Source organism: Cucurbita moschata, unplaced genomic scaffold (assembly GCF_002738365.1).
Source record: "Cucurbita moschata cultivar Rifu unplaced genomic scaffold, Cmos_1.0 Cmo_Scf00009, whole genome shotgun sequence".
Taxonomy (NCBI): domain Eukaryota; kingdom Viridiplantae; phylum Streptophyta; class Magnoliopsida; order Cucurbitales; family Cucurbitaceae; genus Cucurbita; species Cucurbita moschata.
The window spans coordinates 845,924-866,160 of NW_019268525.1; the positions used below are offsets into that span (position 1 = coordinate 845,924).

At 35.3% G+C, this 20,237-nt stretch overlaps 3 protein-coding genes across 5 annotated transcripts; all 3 read left to right on the forward strand.

Annotated features, from left to right (window-relative positions):
- Positions 1 to 1,162: 1,162 nt before the first annotated feature.
- On the forward strand, positions 1,163 to 6,805 carry LOC111447884 (peroxisomal nicotinamide adenine dinucleotide carrier-like). Of its 3 annotated transcripts, none has more exons than XM_023087252.1 (11): positions 1,163 to 1,335; positions 1,457 to 1,546; positions 1,634 to 1,711; positions 1,863 to 1,937; positions 2,366 to 2,496; positions 3,181 to 3,235; positions 3,662 to 3,772; positions 5,430 to 5,498; positions 5,570 to 5,821; positions 5,965 to 6,019; positions 6,324 to 6,805. In XM_023087252.1, exons 2-11 carry the CDS (start codon positions 1,466 to 1,468, stop codon positions 6,515 to 6,517), a joined length of 1,101 nt encoding a protein of 366 aa, XP_022943020.1. In that variant the 5' UTR covers positions 1,163 to 1,335; positions 1,457 to 1,465; the 3' UTR covers positions 6,518 to 6,805. The 3 variants fall into 3 exon arrangements, with proteins under 3 accessions (XP_022943020.1, XP_022943021.1, XP_022943022.1); XM_023087253.1 differs by having other exon boundaries at positions 1,163 to 1,285; XM_023087254.1 differs by having other exon boundaries at positions 1,169 to 1,546; positions 5,570 to 5,674; positions 5,753 to 5,821; positions 6,324 to 6,803.
- A 410-nt stretch (positions 6,806 to 7,215) lies between these two features.
- Positions 7,216 to 10,674, forward strand: LOC111447327 (probable signal peptidase complex subunit 2). Its single transcript, XM_023086432.1, has 5 exons — positions 7,216 to 7,380; positions 7,494 to 7,645; positions 7,902 to 7,983; positions 10,048 to 10,190; positions 10,276 to 10,674. The coding sequence occupies exons 1-5, from the start codon at positions 7,300 to 7,302 to the stop codon at positions 10,370 to 10,372; spliced, it is 555 nt and encodes a 184-aa protein (XP_022942200.1). The 5' UTR covers positions 7,216 to 7,299; the 3' UTR covers positions 10,373 to 10,674.
- Positions 10,675 to 15,092: 4,418 nt separating this feature from the next.
- LOC111447326 (coronatine-insensitive protein 1-like) lies at positions 15,093 to 18,678 on the forward strand. The gene is made up of 3 exons (XM_023086431.1): positions 15,093 to 16,163; positions 16,851 to 17,322; positions 17,576 to 18,678. The coding sequence occupies exons 1-3, from the start codon at positions 15,682 to 15,684 to the stop codon at positions 18,395 to 18,397; spliced, it is 1,776 nt and encodes a 591-aa protein (XP_022942199.1). The 5' UTR covers positions 15,093 to 15,681; the 3' UTR covers positions 18,398 to 18,678.
- The last annotated feature ends 1,559 nt before the right edge of the window (positions 18,679 to 20,237 follow it).

Below are 20,237 nucleotides of genomic sequence, written 5' to 3' on the forward strand. Positions count from 1 at the left end.
CTCGCATGGATTTTGCTTGTTGCCTTTGTTATCAATTTTATTACGTATTAAATGGTGGTAACTAGAAAAGTCATATGATTTCAATCAAATTAATGTTAATCATTACGAATATTTAATTATAATAAATCAACGTAAATATCTTCCTCTTACCTATGTTAGAGGAATACGACTTTCTACGATGGTATGATATTATACACTTTGAGCATAAACTCTCATAACTTTTCTTTATCAATGAAGATAGTATTTCTTGATTATAAACTATGATCGTTCTCTAAATTAGCTGATGTGGGACATTCATCCCCCAACACGATCATTATTGAATCTCTAGTTAACCACATGCAAGTAAGCTTGTCCTTACAATAATCCAATTTTCCCATGAAGACTACGAAGGTAAGGCAAAGGATTTATATCCTAAAGTTCTGATGGGCTGGGCTTAGGTCCAGGAGGCTTATCCCATTTATTCAATTGGGCTTTTTTCGGCCCACAACGTTAATTTAAGAAATGATTTCAATTTAGTTACGTATTGAGAAAAATATGTTATATAATCTTTTTAATTTTTATTGGTTGAATATTTTTTTTTATAAAAAATAGATATTTTTTTATTTAAAAAGAAAAAAAAGGTAAGGATTTTCTCACCAAGCATAACAGAATGCGTTTCCGGAAGAAGTTACGTCACGTCCCGGCACACGTCTCAAGAAGTTCATCGGATAGACTCCATTGACTAATATTTTCGTATTTACTTTTATACCCTCATTCTAAAGGGTAAAATGGTCAATTTCCCTTCTTTTTTCCTTTTTCATTTTATAATAATTTTTAATTTAAAATACAATACTTAATTCAGTCTAATTATATTAAAATTGATATATTGATGCCTCCCATTGATGTTCTTAGAAAAATAACACTAACAATTCATAATATTTATTATTAATTTTATTTTCATGTTCCAATATTTTTAAGGATAACATTGTCAATTCAATATTTATGTCGATATCATATGAAATTATATCTATTTAAACGTGAAAATAAAAAATATAATTAGTTCATTTTAATTTGAAATTTTAAAGATTCACATTTTTAATAATATAGAGGTTGAAAGTTGGACATTTGATTTGAAGTTGAGCACATGAATAATGAAGAACCAATGAATTGATTTTTAATCAACAACCCATTAATTAAAACCTGCCCTTTCCCTCAATTTATTAGAAAATAATGCGTTATTTCCCATCTTCAAGTCGTCGAGATTTTCTCACATAGCCAAGGCCATCGAAATGTCAATTTCATTCGGGTAGAACACAGCCAAAGTCGTACATGGTTTCTCTCCAAATAAGTGTTTGAGTTAGATCTCTCTGTTTCCCGTCAATGCTCCGGTGCACTTTCCCGGGAAATTAATAGCGCTTTTGCTTCAATTTCTGTCCTCTGATATACCCTTTTTTCGCTTTCTCGTGTTGGGTTTTAGCGGGAAAGTATGTCGGATGCGTTGATCAATGGATTGGCTGGAGCTGGAGGAGGGGTCATTGCTCAACTCATCACATACCCTCTTCAAACTGTAAAATCTTCCACTAAATTTCATGTTTATAGACCCTGAAATTTGATTGGGTTGTTGAATTCAAGAGGCGTTTGGTTTGTTCTGCAGGTGAATACTCGGCAGCAAACAGAGCGCGATGTGAAGAACGAGAAGAGGAAACTTGGAACATTGCAGCTGATGTGTCAGGTGCTTTCGAAATTTCCTCGTCTACAATATTTGATATACTGTTCTTGTTGGAAAACCATGCTGCTGATTTCCGAACTCAATTCGAGCAGTGACAGTATAAATGTCTGCCTAATGGGTGGGGAAATTACTTATCTGATTGATTCATGAGCAGGTTGTAAAACATGAAGGATGGGACCGGCTGTATGGTGGCTTGGGGCCGTCTCTTGTGGGTACGTCTGTGTCTCAGGTGAGAACCCATTTGATTGGTCTACTTGATACTATGATATCATACACTTCCAAATTTTAATGACAAAGTGGGTCTTGTTGATATATGATCTTTGTTAGGATTAGAATGTGAAGATTATATAGGTACAAAGAATTAGAGAACGAGCAGTTTCGATCTGTTTTGTATATTTAGAAGGCAACAACTTGTGTTTCTAAGCATCCAATTCATTCATTGTCAGTGATGAATGACATAGAAATGGCAGAATGTTTACTTTCTTGAGCTTGTTACTTATTCTAGGAAGGAAAAACTGCATTGATATATGTTTAGCTTTTCTATATTGCCCATTTGGGTCCAGTAAAGAGATTTATGTTTGAACTTCTGAACAAGTTTGTGTTCTTTATTTACATTCATGACATCTTACATTTGAACAAACATTTTTGTTGGTACAGGGTGTTTACTATTATTTCTACCAAATATTCAGGAGCAAGGCTGAAGCTGCTTCTCTTGAACGAATGAAGGCGGGGATTGGAGACGGATCAGTTGGGATGCTTTCCTCTCTTCTGGTGGCTGCTGTATCTGGGTTTGTTAGTAGAGTGGTTTTGATTTGAGTTCCTTATTATTTACATTTTCATAGTAAACACCTTCTGTGAGATCTTACATCGATTGGAGAGGAGAACGAAGCATTCTTCTAAGGGTGTGGAAATCTTTCCCTAGTAGATGCGTTTTAAAACCCCAAGGGAAAACCCAAAGAGGACAATATTTGCAAGCGGTGGGCTTGGGCTGTTACAAATGGTATCAGAGCCAGACATCGGGCGGTGTGCCAGTGAGGATGCTAGCCCCCAAGGGGAGTGGATTGTGAGATCCCACATCGGTTGGAGAGGGGAGCAAAACATTCTTATAAGGCTGTGGAAACCTCCCCCTAGTAGACGCGTTTTAAAACCTTGAGAGAAAGCCCAAAGAGGGCAATATCTGCTAGCGGTGGGCTTGAGCTGTTACACCTTCATTTCTAACCAAAGAAAAGGGAGACTATAGACAAGAAAGCGGATGAAAAGCACTGAGATTAAACATGGAGAATTTCGATTGCATCCCATGTTTGCAGATCTTGTGTCCATTTTCGAATGCGTTATTCCATTATATTTAATTATCTACTTCAGCCAGTTTAAACCTCTTCAAATGCAACTAAAATAGGTAGCAAAACATCTGCAATATTCAGTTTTTATTATTATTTCCCCTCTAATTTGTCTACAATATTTTGATTCTTTAGGTGCGTTAACGTACTGTTGACAAATCCGATATGGGTGGTAGTTACACGGATGCAGGTAATGATATAGTTATGTATTCTTCATGTTACCCTTAAGGGTTGAGAATAGTATCTAACCCCTTTTGGATTCAATTCAGTAACTTGAATTTAAACCTCTAGTGATAGCCTTGCCTTTATTTTCTCTACTACAAAGTGTTGGTTGTTCTCCTGCTTCTTCTTGTAAGCCCTGCTCTTGGCTTTGCATTTTCTGGTTCCTTAGTCGTTCGGATTCTTCGATTCATCTTAATGAAAGTTGGTTTAAAGAAAAAGATGGGGGCTAGAAATCTTAAAGCTATTCCTTGTATCTGTGTACATCCAAAATTCTATTTAATTGCACTTATTGATGTTGGTTTTCCTCAAGATCATCGTAAACTAAACTACTGTAAGTAGCAGTTTCATGATTTTAAAATTTTTAAATGACAACATTTGTGTTTTCATTCTTCAGACACATAAAAAGGCCTCAAAGCCGTCTCTACCTGGTGGAGCACCTTTGACTCCACTAGATGAAACGGTTCCGGCAGCACTCAATCCTCCTTCCTACAGAACCACTCATGCTGTAAGTAAAAAAATATCCATGTACTAGTTTCCGTAGTAGTTGTGAATTCTTTGTTGCATGAATGAAGGCAGACATGTTTTATCTGAACTGAACTGCTTAAGTAATAGTAAGCTACTATGGTTTCTTAGTTATAACGTGTGAGATCCCACATTGGTAGAGGGAAACAAAACGTTCTATTATAAGGGTGTGGAAACGTCTCCCTAGCAGATACGTTTTAAAATCGTGAGGCTGACGGCGATATGCAATGGGCTAAAGTAGATGATATCTGCTAGCAGTGGGCTTAGGCTGTTACGAATGGTATTAGAGCCAGACATTGGGCAGTGTGTTAGCGAGGACGCTAGGCCTTGAAGGAGGTGGATTGTGAGATCCCACATCGGTTAGAGAGGGGAATGAGTGCCAGTGAGGATGCTGGGACCCAAAGGGGGTGGACTGTAAGATCCCACATCGGTTGGAGAGGGAAAAGAAGTATTCTTTACAAGGGTGTAGAAACCTCTCCCTAGCAGACATGTTTTAAAATCGTGAGGCTAACGGCAATATGTAACAAGCCAAAGCGGACAATATCTGCTAGCGGTGGGCTTGGGCTGTTGCATAACGATTTCTTGGTAATTAGTTTTTCTTTTCTCTGTTGCGTCGGCCAGAATTGGTTTTGGATATGTAGATCCATAGTTGTAACGACTGAGGCCCACCGCTAGCAGATATTGTCTTCTTTGGGCTTTCCCTTTCAGGCTTCCCCTTAAAGTTTTAAAACGCGTCTACTAGGGGAAGGTTTCCACACCCTTATAAATGGTGTTTTTGTTCTCCTCCCCAACCAACGTGGGACATCACAATCCACCCCCCCTTGGGGCCAGCGTTCTCGCTGGCACTCGTTCTTTTCTCCAATCGATATGGGACTGCCACCAAATCCACCCCTTTCGGGGCCCAGCGTTCTTACTAGCGCATCGCCTCGTGTTTACCCCCTTCGGGGAACAACGAGAAGGCTGGCACATCATCCGGTGTCTAGCTTTGATACCATTTGTAACGATCCAGGCCCACCGCTAGCAGATATTGTCCTCTTTGGGCTTTCCCTTTCGGGCTTCCCCTTAAGGCTTTAAAACGCATCTACTAGGGGAAGGTTTCCACACCCTTATAAATGATAGTTTTTGTTCTCCTCCCCAACCAATGTGAGACATCACAATAGTCGCCCGTACAATATGGTTATTCAGGCTTCTGATCATAATTAGATTCTATGGAATCTAGTATTTAAAAGGACACACCACTGGTTCTTTTTTGGGTTGAGTTCTTATCCGTTTGACCAAAATGGGGCATGCGGTGAGAATTTCATATTCATGAGAAGTTCCCTTCTACCTTTAGTGGGCAAATTTTTAGTGACATCTGAATGGTTGTCCCAGAGTAGCTGAAAATAATGACCGCTAGCAGCTGCCCCTCTGAAGTAAACCGATTGCTCAAGATTGAAAAGACTAACTGATATCTCTTAAGCCCCAAACCTAAAAGCAATACTCATTTTCTCTTTTTATATCTTTCAGCTAACTTATTAGTTAAAATATGTTTTTTCTCTCATTGAAGTTGTCTCTTTTTCGATTTGTCATGATAAACAGACTTGAATCTGGATATATTTGACCCAGTTTTTTTCTTCAAAAAACATGAATCGATATTTCAGATTCAGGAACTTTATGATGAAGCTGGAATCAGGGGTTTCTGGAAAGGGGTAATCCCAACATTGATCATGGTACGTGTGGGAAGAAACTCTTGAGTTGATGCATGAGGAAACACTGCTAAATACTCCTTTCTTGATCACAGGTTAGCAACCCTTCTATACAGTTCATGCTGTACGAAACAATGTTGAACAAGTTGAAGAAACAACGCGCCTTACGTAAAGTTGGCAGTGGAGTTACTGCATTGGAGGTAACCTTTACCCTCACCTGTAATACTCAACATCACCGCGTGTTGACTACAAGCCAACACATTTGGTTACTTGTGCAGATTTTTCTACTTGGTGCCTTGGCAAAACTTGGAGCTACTGTAGTAACCTATCCTCTTCTAGTTGTGAAGGTATTTTGATAATCAAAATAGTTTAAAAACATTTGATCCCTTCGTAAATACTTTTTCATATTCTGTTCGAATGTTGATTCGTGGTTATTTTTCTCTAGCATGCATTTGTTTAAATTATCTCATTGAAGTTTTTCTCTTTGCAGGCTCGGCTTCAGGCAAAACAGGTCGTGGCTGGAGACAAAAGACATCAGTACAAAGGTTCGTTATTCTGAACATGGTATCTTCCACCATTAAAAAGTAGTGGCTAAAAGATGAAAAACACGATTATACGAAAATGAATAAGGGAAAATCACCAGTTGGCATAGTTGGCCATTTTAGTTATATGTGTGAGCAAGGAAGGTTTCGAGAGACGAATCGGTTGGCTTAGTTGGTTGTTTTAGACTCACCGCAGCTACCAGCATCGGTCGCAAGTTCTTATATTACTTGTATCCTTCTGCATTATTCTCTGGTGTAAGTCACCAATGTTCTTGTCCTGCAAATTGATCTTACACTTCTTATCCAGGCACATTTGATGCCATCATCAAAATGATCCGATACGAAGGAGTATACGGATTTTACAAAGGAATGGGCACGAAAATCGTCCAGAGTGTTCTGGCTGCTGCAGTCTTGTTCATGGTGAAGGAAGAACTGGTTCGGAGTACTCGATTCCTTCTCACCAAGGGTGCCATTGGCAGAGCAAAATCAAAGCCTCAATGATCTGATAATGCTTATATGACTCCATTACAGGTCTTTATGAAGCTATCCAAGGCTGCAATTTCTCTCTACAATCTTTCCTATTCATCTTAGTGAAGTATTCTTAACCAAACCCTTATTGGAAATTGTTAGGAAATTTGTGTCCCGGAAAAATAGGCATAAGATTTGGGCTGGAAATTGTTGTTTGAAAAATAAGAATATTTTAGTGGTATTGATAAACAAGATCTTATTGTATTTTGGGATTATATTATATATTACTTTCATATTAATAAATTATACTCACATTTTATACTCTAATCCACGTATCACTTCTCTACGTACATGTCACATATATATTAATTGTATTATTTAAAAATTATATAGTGAAATAATTTTAGGTTAGTACAAAGGATCGATGGTATAAACATTAAAAACAAAATTACGAAGAAATTAGTACTAATTAATTTTTTATAATCTTGTACCAAAAAATAATTTAAAAAAGAAAAACTCAAGCTTTAAATATACACTAACCCTAGATTTAGAAAGATTGTATCTTTTCAAATTTTCTAAAATTAAATTTATTTAGGGTTAGCAGATTAAGCTAACAAATTAGAGAATTTAAAATAATTTATGAAATTAGTCATATAATTTTAATGACTAATTATATTTATTTATTTTTATTAATAACCAAATTTGCAATTTAATTTTTCTTTTAAAGAAAAAGGACCTCTCTTTCTCTGAAGTCAGACAAACCCATTTTCAGTTCGCAGGCGGCGAGGAGAACTGAAACGCAAAGATATCAAAAAATGGCGACCAAAAACGCGAAGAAGGCCAATCTCCTGGATCACCACTCCCTCAAACACCTACTCGATGAATCCGTCTCTGAGGTAATTGAATCGATCATTCTCGCTTTCGTCAGATCCTCTTCGCGTCAATTTTTCTCTAGGTTTCTTTTTTTTTTCTCTCTGAAATCCAACTTTATTTGCGCGATGCGTTGCAGATTGTGACGAGTCGCGGGTATGTTGAAGATGTGAGGTTGAGTAATGTCAAATTGATTATGGGCACTGTCATCATAATCATAGCTTTGGTCGCTCAGTTTTACAAAAAGAAATTCCCTGAGAATCGCGATTTCTTGATCGGCTGCATTATATTATATCCTTTTTCTTTTCGTATGATCATGGTTTGTCTGAATTGCGCGTTTTTAGTTTAGATCTCCCGTTGAGGGATTGAATTTCATTTTTTTTTATTCCGATATTCAATGGGAATGTATATTGGGTTAAATGGTGGAAGCGTGTTGTACGATGAATTTGACGTCATTTTCTTAGTTTACTAGGTCTTGTTTCGATTAATGAAAATGTAAATGTAGATGTTTTTTCTGGTGCTCTCATGTGATCTTTAACTCTGGCAAGTATGTAGTATTTAACGGGATCTTGCAGTTTATCGTCTACACCAAGGAGAAGAACGCAATTTTGTTCACCTATCCTCCTGCGGTAAGTTTGTTTAACTTCTAGAACAATTGTGTTTTCTAGCCCATTTGTATGTCTATGACCACTAAAGAAAGCATTAACATCATGATTGTATATAATTGTCGTGCATTGTTTTTGGGGCTCTTGAGATATGCAATGTCTATTTGGCTACATTTTAGGGTTTCTGATATAACAAGCTCAAAGAACCACAAAAGTTCTACGAGCATTGCCAAAGCTGTACGTTTTTTTTTTTTGTTGTTCTATCATCTATGCCTAACTTGCGTTTAGAATGAGTTTTGACTTCAGAATAAGCTTGGCAGAACTCTTCAGGTAGTTTTCTGTCTTCTGGATGGTCTAGCAGTTTCGAGTTCATGTGGAGCATGAATTGCTTGGATTCATGTGGAGCCATGTTGGGGATGGCTCAGGTATTTATTTTTGGGAGGACCGTTGGGTGGGCGATAAACCTCTTTGCATTTCCTTTTGGAGAAGAGGTTGTATTCAGTGGTCTCTGTGTTATCCCATCCTTCATCATTTCCTTCAGTTTTTGGTGTCCTCTTATTGGTAGGGTGGCGGTTGATTTGATGAGTCTCTTTTCTATCTTTTTTCATTAGTTTATTATTTCTGGGAGGAGGGATGTATGAGTTTGGAGCCTTGATCCTTCTAGGGGTTTCTCCTGTCATTTCTATTTCCACTCTATGTCTCTCTCCCATGCTTCAGTTGATGCATTGGAGGCTTCTGTCTTTTTCCTCTCTTTAGAAGGTTAAAATTCCTAAAGATAGGATTTTTTTTTTCTTTTCTTTTTTTTGCGTGAGAAGTTTTATTTGGAAAGGTTAACACTTTAGATCATGTTCTAAGACACTCTTAGTGTTGTACCTGCAATGGTGTATCCTTGTTGGAGACATGTGAGGGACTTTTGGCTCATGCTTTGGGAGTGCCAGTTTGCTAACAACCTCTGGGATTTTTGGAGGAGATCGCTTGGGGTAAGTGGGGCATGTGATAGAGATGGACGTTCTATGTTGGAAGAGGTGCTTATGCATCCTCCTTTTAGGGGATGAGGCATTTGTGGTAGGTTAGCTCCTTTCCAGTGTTGTGGGGTATTTGGCATGAGTGGAACAATAGGATTTTTGAAATGAAGAGAAAAAAAGTGAGTATGTTTTGGAGATTGTTAGATTTAACGTCACCTTGTCGGCGTCGGTCACTAGGTCATTTTGGGCTTGTTTCTTTATATGCCCTTGTATTCTTCCATATAGTCAATAAAGTTTGGCTTCTTAAAAGAAAAAAGGAAAAAAAAAAAAAAAAAAAAAAATCCCTTGTGCCTTTTAGAACGAAGATGATTTGAAAGATTGTTTGTGTAATTGGTTCTGAAGCAACCTTTTCCCTTTCTCTTTTAGTTTGTTTTCCTAGATAATACGTCGTTTGGATAAGACAGAGATGATACATTTTTAGAATAACCAAAGTTCTTACCTCCAATTTCATCGGCTTGTGAATAACAATTGCAAGTTTGATCTTTTCTAGTTGCCTGAAAGCTATTCATACAGACAATTTTGATAACAGAAAAACAGCGAACTGCTTTTTAGAACAGTTATTGAGTTCTGCACTTTTATGTTAAATTTCGAACTGCCCCTTGTCAAATGGCACTGAAGTTAGTCACTGGGTTGGTTTTCTCCGTCGATAATTTTTTCCGAGTAAAATGCGACATTTCAGAAGAATCAAACTCTTTGCCTCTCAGTGACTAGTAATCTGGAAGGTTTTCTTTTAGCCTTTTTTTTCTTCTTCTGGAGCTATTGTATATTGTATTAATCAGTGTCCTTTCATTTCTAGAGTTTGTTATTTGGATATTTCTGGGGGTTGGGAAGAAAGGAGGGTTACATTTATGTTTTTTTTCCTCTCATTTTAAGGATGATAATTGAATGACATCATGTGTACTGAGGTTCTAAGAATCTCGGGACAATTTGGATTCTGCATCTTATAAAGTAATGATGGCCAATTCTATTTATGCATGAAAATGATCCTGCTTTCTGAAACTACATACATGCTGAACTTGTTGAGGTCATTGGTAATCTTGTGTTGCAATTTCTCTGCACACAGGGATCCTTCACCAGCACAGGATTGGTAGTCTCTTCAAAGTTGCCCAGATTCTCTGATCTGTATACACTGAGCATATCTAGTTCAGATCCCGAATCAATCTCCGCTAATAAGCCTGTGGAATTTACCAAGAGTGTCACCCGGTGGTCTCTTTCTTTCTCAACGCTATTCTGGAATCTAGTTTCTAAAATATTTACTGTATAACCAACCCAAAATATACCATCTTTGCAGGTTCACTAAGGATGGAGTTTTAGTTGAGGGTCTCTTCTGGAAAGATGTTGAAGCGCTGATCGATGATTATGCAAATGAACCGAAGAAGAGCAAGTGATTTCTTACACAAACCTCGTATTACAGGGGATCTTATGTTCGAGGAAAGTAACTGCTTTCAATTTTTATTGTGCTTTATAGATCCCCAGAAGATATTACTTATCGTTTCCTTGATTAATAGACTTTAGAAGCTAAAACAGGATGATCCCACATTTCTCTAATCTCTTTAATGCTAATAGGAATACTTTCTGAAAGTCTTTTCCCATATGAAAACAGCCAGTGACATGGCTGTTTTCATCCTAGTGCATGATGTTTGAATTCAACACTTCAAATGCTGTGAGAAGGTGAAAATGTTGAGTTTTTCAAGTGCTTCTTGAACTTCTTCCCAATCCTTTCAACAAAGTCACCCCTTGATGATTGCTTTGATGAAAATTCTGTGTAGTAGTTTTTGAACAAGATGGGAACATACTGTATCATTCATGTGGAGTCGAGAATGTTACACGTACCCGAACCATGAATTCAAGGAATAGATAAATATTTATTCTAGAAGGTTTCTTATGAGAATTAAGGTGAGAAAACCATTCCTGAGCCATACTATTTAGATTAAGATTATGATTGCATTTTGAGTGGGGAATGAAGACCACCTCTATTCTAGAAATAAAACAAATGCCAAAATAAATAAAGAAGTTAATTTGGGCTCTTTAATTGAACAATAATGTAACGAATTGAGTCACCTGTATTTGTATTGAGTAGACCTGATGGGGTCTATTGCCCACTTTTAGGCATGACCCACCCAAAAAAACAATATTTTACATACATTTACGAGTGTTTAATTTTACATTTTTAAATGAGTTTTTCATAATATAAAAATTAATTTTTCGATAATTAAACGTTATTTTAAGTAACGACCCCCAAAAATACGAATAGCATAGAAAGTAGCATAGAAAGTGAGATTTTAGAGAATAAAATATGATTCTATTCTTACTCATAACTCAAAATTAAAAAAAAAAAATAAAAATGAAAAGATCATGAAATCCTTTTAGATAAATATATAAAATAAGAGAATTAAATTTAGAAAAAGGAGGGTAATAATGCAATGGTCCATCCTCCAGAAGATTCGATAATATTTAGTATCAACAAAGTTACAATATATTTAATATTTAGAAATAATGTGTATAGTCCTCCTAAGTTGATGTAATATAAAAAGAATACAAATTTATATGATATGGTACCAAGATAAGAAGCACAGGCATGTGAAATTGTGTTTATTTTTGTTTCCCAATTTCAACCGTTATTCATTACATTCAATTTCCCCTTTTTGAATATCATTTTTTCACTCAAACTTACCCCATGATGGAGTGGGCGATGTGGGGGTGAAGACTATGATTTAATGAATTAGCTTATAATGCTAAAAAAGGGTTACAAATTGATGAGAGGTAATAGCATCAACAATTTAATAATTATTTTGTCACATTCACATTCAATTTAATAATTCTACACTTTGGGGGACCATTTTGCACATTTCTTCCATATTTACCCTTCTCCCACGTTATTTCTTAACAAAAGTTTATGCGAAATCCCACATCGGTTAGACGGGAAAACTAAACATTCTTTATAAGAGCGTGTAAATCTCTCCCCAACAAACGCGTTTTAAATACAAAAACGATAAAAGAAAAACTCAAAAATAACAATATCCACTTACAATGAACTTAAACTCTTACCAATAGAAATAGTGTTACTCACGTTTATACCCATATACTATTAGCTAATGTGGGATACCAGCGTAGAAGTAAGCTCATGCTCTTCTCCACTCAATTTGAATATTCTCAAATAAAAAAAAAAAAAGCTAAATGGAGGAGAAATCATATTCTAAAATGTGTTTGGTGGTAAGCATATATTCTAATTAAACTTTATGTGTTTTTACAAGACTATAAAGCATAGCACATGTAGGTGCAGCTACCCATGACGTAGAATTTTATGGTTCCTTTTAATTCAATTTCAAGAAAATATATTAGCTTACGTAAAAAAAATTTTTGGTGGGTTCATAAATTTTAAAACTGTAAAGTTAACAACCATGCAATAATAAGTTAAAACGGATAATATCTACCAACAGTAAATTTAGACCAGTACAAAAGTTTGAAGAGCGTGTTAAAGTTTATTTAGTGGGCCGTAGAGATCGCAAACAGAAATTATAGAATAAATTTATTATTATTATTATTATTATTGAATTGTGGGAAATTAGAAGAATTGTGAAAGTGGAGTGCACCAATTGTCAAAAAGTTTAAAAGTGATTAATTATTATTCCCTAATCTAAATATTTATATAATTTAATTCAAAAGAAAAGCACCCATTACCCATTTTTCTTTGTTTTTTGGGGTCAAAATTTTACCAAAGATATGGTTAACTTTCTTCTAATTAATTAAGCATCTAATTCCATTTTTTTTCTAATTAAGAATCTAATTCATTTCTAATTTTTATTATTTTTTCTAAACTTCTAAAATTTTTAATTACATTTTTATTATTTTCACGTTAAAATTTGATAGAATGTTAAATGAAAATCGACGTAAAATTATTTTATTTAAATATAATTAAAAAAAATTAAATTATTTGTATATATTCAAAAAAGGAAAAATATTAATTACACAGACATTATTAAATTTTTATTACTTAATCACACAATTTTATCGTTATTTATACATTTGTTTGTTTTAGAAATTACAACCTCGAGTATTTTATATAAATACATGAATGTGTGTTTTAAACATTTTTGGACTCGAATTTTTTCAATAAATACGGAAAAGTTATTTTAATAATAAAACGTGGAAAGTTATTTTAGTATTTTTTTTAAATAAACAATTAAATTGCAATAAATTCGAAAATCAATACATTGGCCACTAAATATTTTATTTTATTTTCTCCAATAATATTCTTTTTTTGTATTTATTTTATTCTATTTTTTTAAGGATTATTCTATTTGTAAAAATTTATAAATTTATTAATACAATATGAAATACAAGTTTTGATTAAACAAAAATTTAATATATAAATTATTTTAAAAATATAATTTAAAAGTTGAGATGGAAGGGGAAAAGAGGATTACGTAGCAAAATATAATTGAAAGGAATAATAACAATAATAATAATAATATTTGCGTCCAAATCCATTTTTTTGCATACAATAAGAGATTCTAAGGTCCAATAAGGAAAAATAAAATAAAATATGTATATATAATATAGTCAAGTTGAAGGGCAATATATTATTAATATAAATATATTATAGGGTAAGGACAATTAATAATGCAGCTATTTATGACTTTGGTTTATAATAGTCAAATAAAATAATAATGGAAGTTGTTTTGCAATAAAATGAATATCATAATTACACCTTCCTTCAATCAAACTTCCCAACAACTCCTTAATTTAATTCTACTTTCTTTTTTTAATTAAATTTTAATATATGTCACGAGAATCAAACCGAGTCCTTGCAAAGAAAACAGAGAGTTAACCATGGGTGTGATTCTACGTCATCTGCACTCCAACACTCGAATTAGTAAAATGTTTTGCAAATATATTAGATTAATGAATTTGAGAAACAAATTATGGTGGGATCAACGCTTCACGGTAGACCTTGGCCCTTTTGACTATGCTAAACTTACACGTACAATGTTTAGTACTAATACATGTGGGTTTTGTGCGATAATATTCCTTATACTCGTGACCCAAATCTCATCTTATTTGAACTAAAACCCCACATTGTTGGATGAATACAGTGACTGACGGTGAGAATCTAATGCCGTTGGCAAGCCTTTTGATGTTGAGTGAGGTCTAGGTGGATCTCAATCTCGTAGGGTTTTATTCTTTTATAGCTCGTATTTTAAGGTTTTTTTGTAAATAGAAACTATAAAATTAAAATATAAAATAGCTATGAAATGAGATAGAAAAAGAAAATTGTTTTGAAAAATACATAACTTTTTTTTAAAAAAATAAAAAAACTCAAAGATGTTTAGCTACTAAAAGCATAACGAGCGGGATTAAAAGCGATTATAAAACGAAGATTAGTCATTAATCTATTTTAACATTCTAGACATATCTCTATATGTCTATTCATATTTAGTTGGATGTATATAAAGTTGGGTCAAAATTTGTCCTTATTTTCTTGTCAAGATAAGAAACTTACTGCCTTTGAGATCATGGTTAATGCTCGAGTTACATTAACCATATATTAACTATGGTTAATGCTGGAGTTACATTCAACCGTATATTAACTAAGACTAACGTACAAATTTGGCACATTTTTATAAATATAAAAATTTAGAGAGTAGAAATATTAAAATTAATTTGAAGGCTTTTACTTAAAAATTTGCATGGAAATTTTATGATTGTGGATGGTTAATGAAATATGAATTAAATTAGGTGGGTGGACTGAATTGTGAGCATGAAGCATGGGTGGGGAGTGAAGGGGGTAATAGGAGTTGTTATGGGCTAAATAAATAAATAAATAAATAAATAAATAAAGAAGGAGAGAAAAAAGAGGAGAAAATTTCCATATCGGTGGTGTTATAAAGTTAACGGGAGAAGTAAAAGTAGGAAGGGGCAGGAATTAGATAGGGAGAGGAGCAGAGTAAGGAGGCAATGAGAATAGGCCACGTAAGAGAGTAAGGGCCAGTAATCAGCATCTAACGCATCTCAGCTTTTGGAACGCTGAAACCCTATTGGTGAATTATATATCCTTGTCGTTTCTTCTTTTGTCTACTTCCACCACTCTCCTCATTTTCCCATTCCCAAAACCCCCCCTTTCTTTTTTCTCTTCTTCTTTTCTTCTTCTTCTTTTCTTCTTCTTCCATTCTCCTCCTCCTCAATGCTTCCCTCCGCCGATCTCCGCCCTCCCTTCTCCCTTTTCAGACCCTACATCGCCTCCTCCATCATCCGTCGGCTTCCGACTGCTGCGTCCGCTGATTCCTTCTCGATCCGATTCTCTCCTCCGCTTCTCTGACTCCTCCAATTCACCTTCGCGGATCCTGTTTCCGGCATCTTCTCCTTCATTCAACCCGGGGAGTTTTCTAGATTGTTTTTAGTCCCTAACGGATTTTCAACTGTCTTCTCTTTTTAACCGTCGATTTCAGGAGTTTTGTTTTTGTTTTTGTTTTTGTTTTACACGTAGCTTAATCTTCTTTTCTATTCTTGGGAGGGGGATTTTATTTTATTGTGTGTTCCATGAGTTGTATATCCGGCTGACTTTTGTAAGAATTTTAGTTTGAGAGATGGATCTTTAAGCCACAACTTGGAGTTCTTGATGTTCTGATTCTACTTGGAGTTTGGAGTTGAGGAGTATTTTAGGACTGCTGAGTGTTGTTTGAATTAAATCCGAGTTATGGAGGAACGGAACGTTTGTAGAATGAATACGGGGATGTCGGATGAGGTTCTTGGCTGTGTAATGCCCTATATTCATGACCCCAAAGATCGTGACGCTATCTCTCAGGTTTGCCGGAGATGGCACGAACTGGATGCGCTTACTCGCAAGCACGTTACCATCGCTCTTTGCTACACCACCACGCCTGAACGGCTACGACGGCGGTTTGTCCATCTCAAATCCTTGGAATTGAAGGGCAAACCCAGGGCGGCGATGTTTAATTTGATACCGGAGGATTGGGGAGGGTTTGTGACCCCTTGGGTGAAAGAGATTGCTGATTCTTTCAATTGCTTGAAGTATCTCCACTTCCGCCGTATGATTGTCGTCGATTCGGATCTGGAGGTTCTTGCTCGTGCACGTGGCCATGTTCTTCACTCGCTTAAACTCGACAAGTGCTCTGGATTCTCCACAGATGGACTATTTCATATTGGACGATCCTGCAGGTATCTGGCTTCCAAACCATCTTCAAGATTTTAAATCCAGATTTCATCTGTTTGTAGTTCAGGCTCGGTATCAATTTCACTGTACTATGGAGAATTTTGAGATAATTTCTACCTTCTGTTCTGGGATTTGTTAAACCTTCAATTTCTGGCCATTGAAAATAATGAGATGCTGAGAACGAATTAATGTTCATTCAGGGTCAGCGATGACTAATAAAAGCTCAAACCACCTGATAGTTTCTATTAATGTTTTACTTTTATTTTTGGTTTGCTTGTTAGTATTACTATCATTATTTCGTTTGTTCCCTTGTTCTTGTCGTTGTGGGGTTTCCATTTCTTTTTCTTTTTTAACTTTTTCTGGGTCGTTGATTATATATATATATACATATTCTATGCTTTGCTGCTCTTAACTTTTAAACGTATAAGATGAGAAGCTGAAACACAGCGAAAGTGTCTGCTAACTTACAACATTCATAAAGAAGGTTTAACATTTTGGGAACTGTTCTAAGTAATCTTAAATAAACCTCATTTGGATTGATCCTTCAATTTCAGCCAATATATTACTTCTGTGAACTGATAATATCACTTTACCTGTGTTGTAATGTATAAAGTGACTTCTGACTGCACTGCTCATTATAATTCATCATCTTTAATGTTTCTTGTTATGTTTTTTTTGTTGTGTCTTTTCAGGAATTTAAAAACGTTGTTTCTGGAGGAGAGCTCAATAGATGAGAAAGATGGGGAATGGCTACACGAACTTGCGACCAACAACACAGTTCTTGAAACGTTGAATTTTTACATGACAGATCTTGTCAAAGTCAGATTTCAAGATCTTGAACTTATAGCCAGAAACTGCCGTTCCTTAATTTCTGTGAAAATTAGTGATTGTGAAATCCTTGATCTTGTGGGGTTCTTTCGAGCTGTTGGTTCTTTGGAGGAATTTTGTGGAGGTTCCTTCAATGATCAACCAGAGAGGTATGCTGCTGTAGCCTTGCCACAGAGTCTCCGCAGTTTGGGTCTTTCATACATGGGAAGGAATGAAATGCCAATAGTCTTCCCTTTTGCAAACCTACTCAAGAAGTTGGACCTCTTGTATGCTCTCCTTCATACGGAGGACCATTGTACTTTGATTCAGAGATGCCCCAACTTAGAAGTGCTTGAGGTATGCTGCTGATCAACTTCATTCATTTTCTATGTTTTCTTTGATTTGCCCATCTGTCCTTGCTTTGCCATCTGAGTTTAATTCTGAATATCTGATGGGGATATGTGCTATTTGCTTTGATATTATAATAGCATTCCCAATAAGGGTAGGACAAGGCGAAAATCCCTGAGCCAAGGCTTTGTGAGCAACTTTAGAAAGTGTACTGGAATCTTTAGCATTGGGTAATAATATTGTATTTTGTTTCCCTGAGCAGACTAGAAACGTCATTGGAGATAGAGGGTTAGAAGTACTTGCACGGCATTGTAAGAAACTTAAAAGGCTTAGAATTGAGCGAGGGGCTGATGAGCAGGGATTGGAGGACGAGGAAGGGCTTGTTTCACAAAGAGGATTGATTGCTTTGGCTCAAGGCTGTCTGAAACTGGAATACTTGGCTGTCTATGTATCCGATATCACAAATTATTCTCTCGAGTGCATCGGCAGGTACTCGAAAAATCTCTGCGATTTTCGCCTCGTCCTGCTTGATCGAGAAGCGAGTATAACAGATTTGCCACTTGACAATGGAGTTCAAGCTCTGTTGAGAGGGTGTTCTGAAAAACTGAGAAGATTTGCATTGTATCTTCGGCCTGGTGGATTGACGGACGTTGGTCTTGGTTACATAGGGAGGTACAGCCGAAATGTAAGATGGATGCTTCTTGGTTATGTGGGGCAGTCTGATGCTGGGCTGTTGGAATTCTCTCGCGGCTGTCCCAGCCTGCAGAAGCTTGAGATGAGAGGCTGTTGCTTTAGTGAGCATGCATTGGCAGCCTCCGTCATGCAACTCACTTCCCTCAGGTACCTCTGGGTTCAAGGCTACAGAGAGTCCTCCTCAGGCCGTGATCTTCTGGCAATGGCACGCCCGTTCTGGAACATCGAATTGATTCCATCGAGACGAGTCGTGGTGGCTGATCAAGTCGGGGGTAGGGTGGTGGTTGAGCATCCTGCACATATACTGGCATACTACTCCCTAGCAGGGCCAAGAACCGATTTTCCAGACAGTGTCGTGCCGCTAGATTCATCGTCCTTGATCGCTGCATAGAGCATGGCTGTACATACAACAACATCAACAACAACAACAACATCGACCTCTCCTTTCTTCTTGCTACCTCCCCATTTTGGCACGTCCTGTTTATAGAATTCAGTTAGGAATGTGTTTCGAATGTGATTTTGTTGTGGTCGTATAGACAGACAGATAGACAGACAAACAAAGACGATTTTAATGTTGTAATAAGGCTGTGTTTTTTGTTATGGAACCATGATGATGATGATTATGATGGAAGGCAGTTTGACTGTTTATGCAAAGACTTTCCCTTTCCCTTTTTCCCATTTTGAAGAAGCCTTTTGGTTCTAGTGTATTATTTCTCTTTCTGAGTTGAATCCCTTGTGTTTTTTCTCTTTAGTTAGTTCGTTGGTGGGGTTGGAGTATGGTTTGTGCCCCTTGTGAATATATGAAACAATTTCCTGTAGGTTCACTTTCAAATTTCATTTTTTTTTTTATAGGTTAACGCGTAGAGATGGAAGGATTCGAACTTCTTACTAATGGATCATATATTATAAATAATTGAGGTAGGTTTAAATTGACAATATAATTTTAGACAGTGTTATTTTAGTTGAAAAGTATAAGGAGAGATGATGAAGTGATTGATTAACGCACTTTTGGTTGAAAGGGAAAGACCCATCATAAAGACATATACTATTTTTATAGGTCCCCTCTCACTCAATTTTGTTTCTTGTTTTATTGCTTTTATTTTTTTAATTTTCAAATCTCTATAATAACTTTTCAACTTTTAATTTTTTTTTCTCATGTTCGAGCTTTAAAACTATAATTTAAATTTACTAAGTCGAGTAAAATTTTGAAATATTAAATACCAAAACCTATTTACAATTTTTCCCTTTTAGTAAAGGAGGAATCTTTTGTCCATTAAACCAAAAAAAAAAAACAAAGAAATAAAGAAAATTTGTGATGTAATAAAGATAAATTAAAGCTCATACACTCATTTTTCATTTGCTGTTCTATATGCTTTAATACAAATCCTTTTATATTAAATTATTGATTTTATTTTTTCCAATTATGTTCCCATTTGACGTTTATATTAAAATTTAATTCATTTTAATCGATAATCAAATCATTTATTTTTTAAATTATAATTAATATCTAATTCATTAAGTAACTCAAATTAAAAATTTTAGAGCAATGCTCCACTAATTTCCAATATTTAAAAAATAATAATAATGGAAGAAAGTAGAAAGTAGAAAGTGGATGATAAATAATAAATGATAATAAAGTAGAATTGGTATTTTGTTTGTTTTGATTTAGTGGTACAACCATGACATCTTTCAACCTCATGCAATGCCACATATCTCTTCATCACCTTATCTTCATTTTCTTTATTAAACCAATCTCAATACACGAGTTGATACGATAAACGAGCAACATAATTAAACACCCGACCATTTTCAAAAAAAAAAAAAATTAAAATCCAACCAACATACATCATATCATACATGAATTCAATTTCTCGATAACTACTTCAAACCGGTTCATTTTTGTCCCCAACGCACAATACAAATAATAAAAAAAAAGTTTCCATTATTACTCTATCTATTTAAGTCGGTAATTAATTAATAATATAATAATAATAATAAATAAATACATTCAAACTCTATAAATTTACTGACAACTTCTCGTAGCATTTCAACTTGATCACGAAAATAATTATATTTATTCATTATGTCATTTACCACGCTCATTATGTGATTTACCACACAAAAGTAAATAAGAATATTGATGCTCTTTATTTTTAACTTTGGAAGGAAAAAAATGCTTTATATGTGGTTGGAAAAAAATAAAAAATTCACAATGGTTAGCATGAAAATTA

Bases quoted from the DNA above. Each gene is read 5' to 3' on its own strand.
- LOC111447884 (XM_023087252.1), top strand. From the start codon at position 1,466: ATGTCGGATGCGTTGATCAATGGATTGGCTGGAGCTGGAGGAGGGGTC. The intron at 1,938-2,365 runs GTGAGAACCCAT...TTGTTGGTACAG, and splicing joins TGGGTACGTCTGTGTCTCAG to GGTGTTTACTATTATTTCTA. The intron at 6,020-6,323 runs GTTCGTTATTCT...CTTCTTATCCAG, and splicing joins CAAAAGACATCAGTACAAAG to GCACATTTGATGCCATCATC.
- LOC111447327 (XM_023086432.1), top strand. From the start codon at position 7,300: ATGGCGACCAAAAACGCGAAGAAGGCCAATCTCCTGGATCACCACTCC. The intron at 7,984-10,047 runs GTAAGTTTGTTT...CTCTGCACACAG, and splicing joins TGTTCACCTATCCTCCTGCG to GGATCCTTCACCAGCACAGG. The intron at 10,191-10,275 runs GTCTCTTTCTTT...CCATCTTTGCAG, and splicing joins ACCAAGAGTGTCACCCGGTG to GTTCACTAAGGATGGAGTTT.
- LOC111447326 (XM_023086431.1), top strand. From the start codon at position 15,682: ATGGAGGAACGGAACGTTTGTAGAATGAATACGGGGATGTCGGATGAG. The intron at 16,164-16,850 runs GTATCTGGCTTC...GTGTCTTTTCAG, and splicing joins CATATTGGACGATCCTGCAG to GAATTTAAAAACGTTGTTTC. The intron at 17,323-17,575 runs GTATGCTGCTGA...TTCCCTGAGCAG, and splicing joins CCAACTTAGAAGTGCTTGAG to ACTAGAAACGTCATTGGAGA.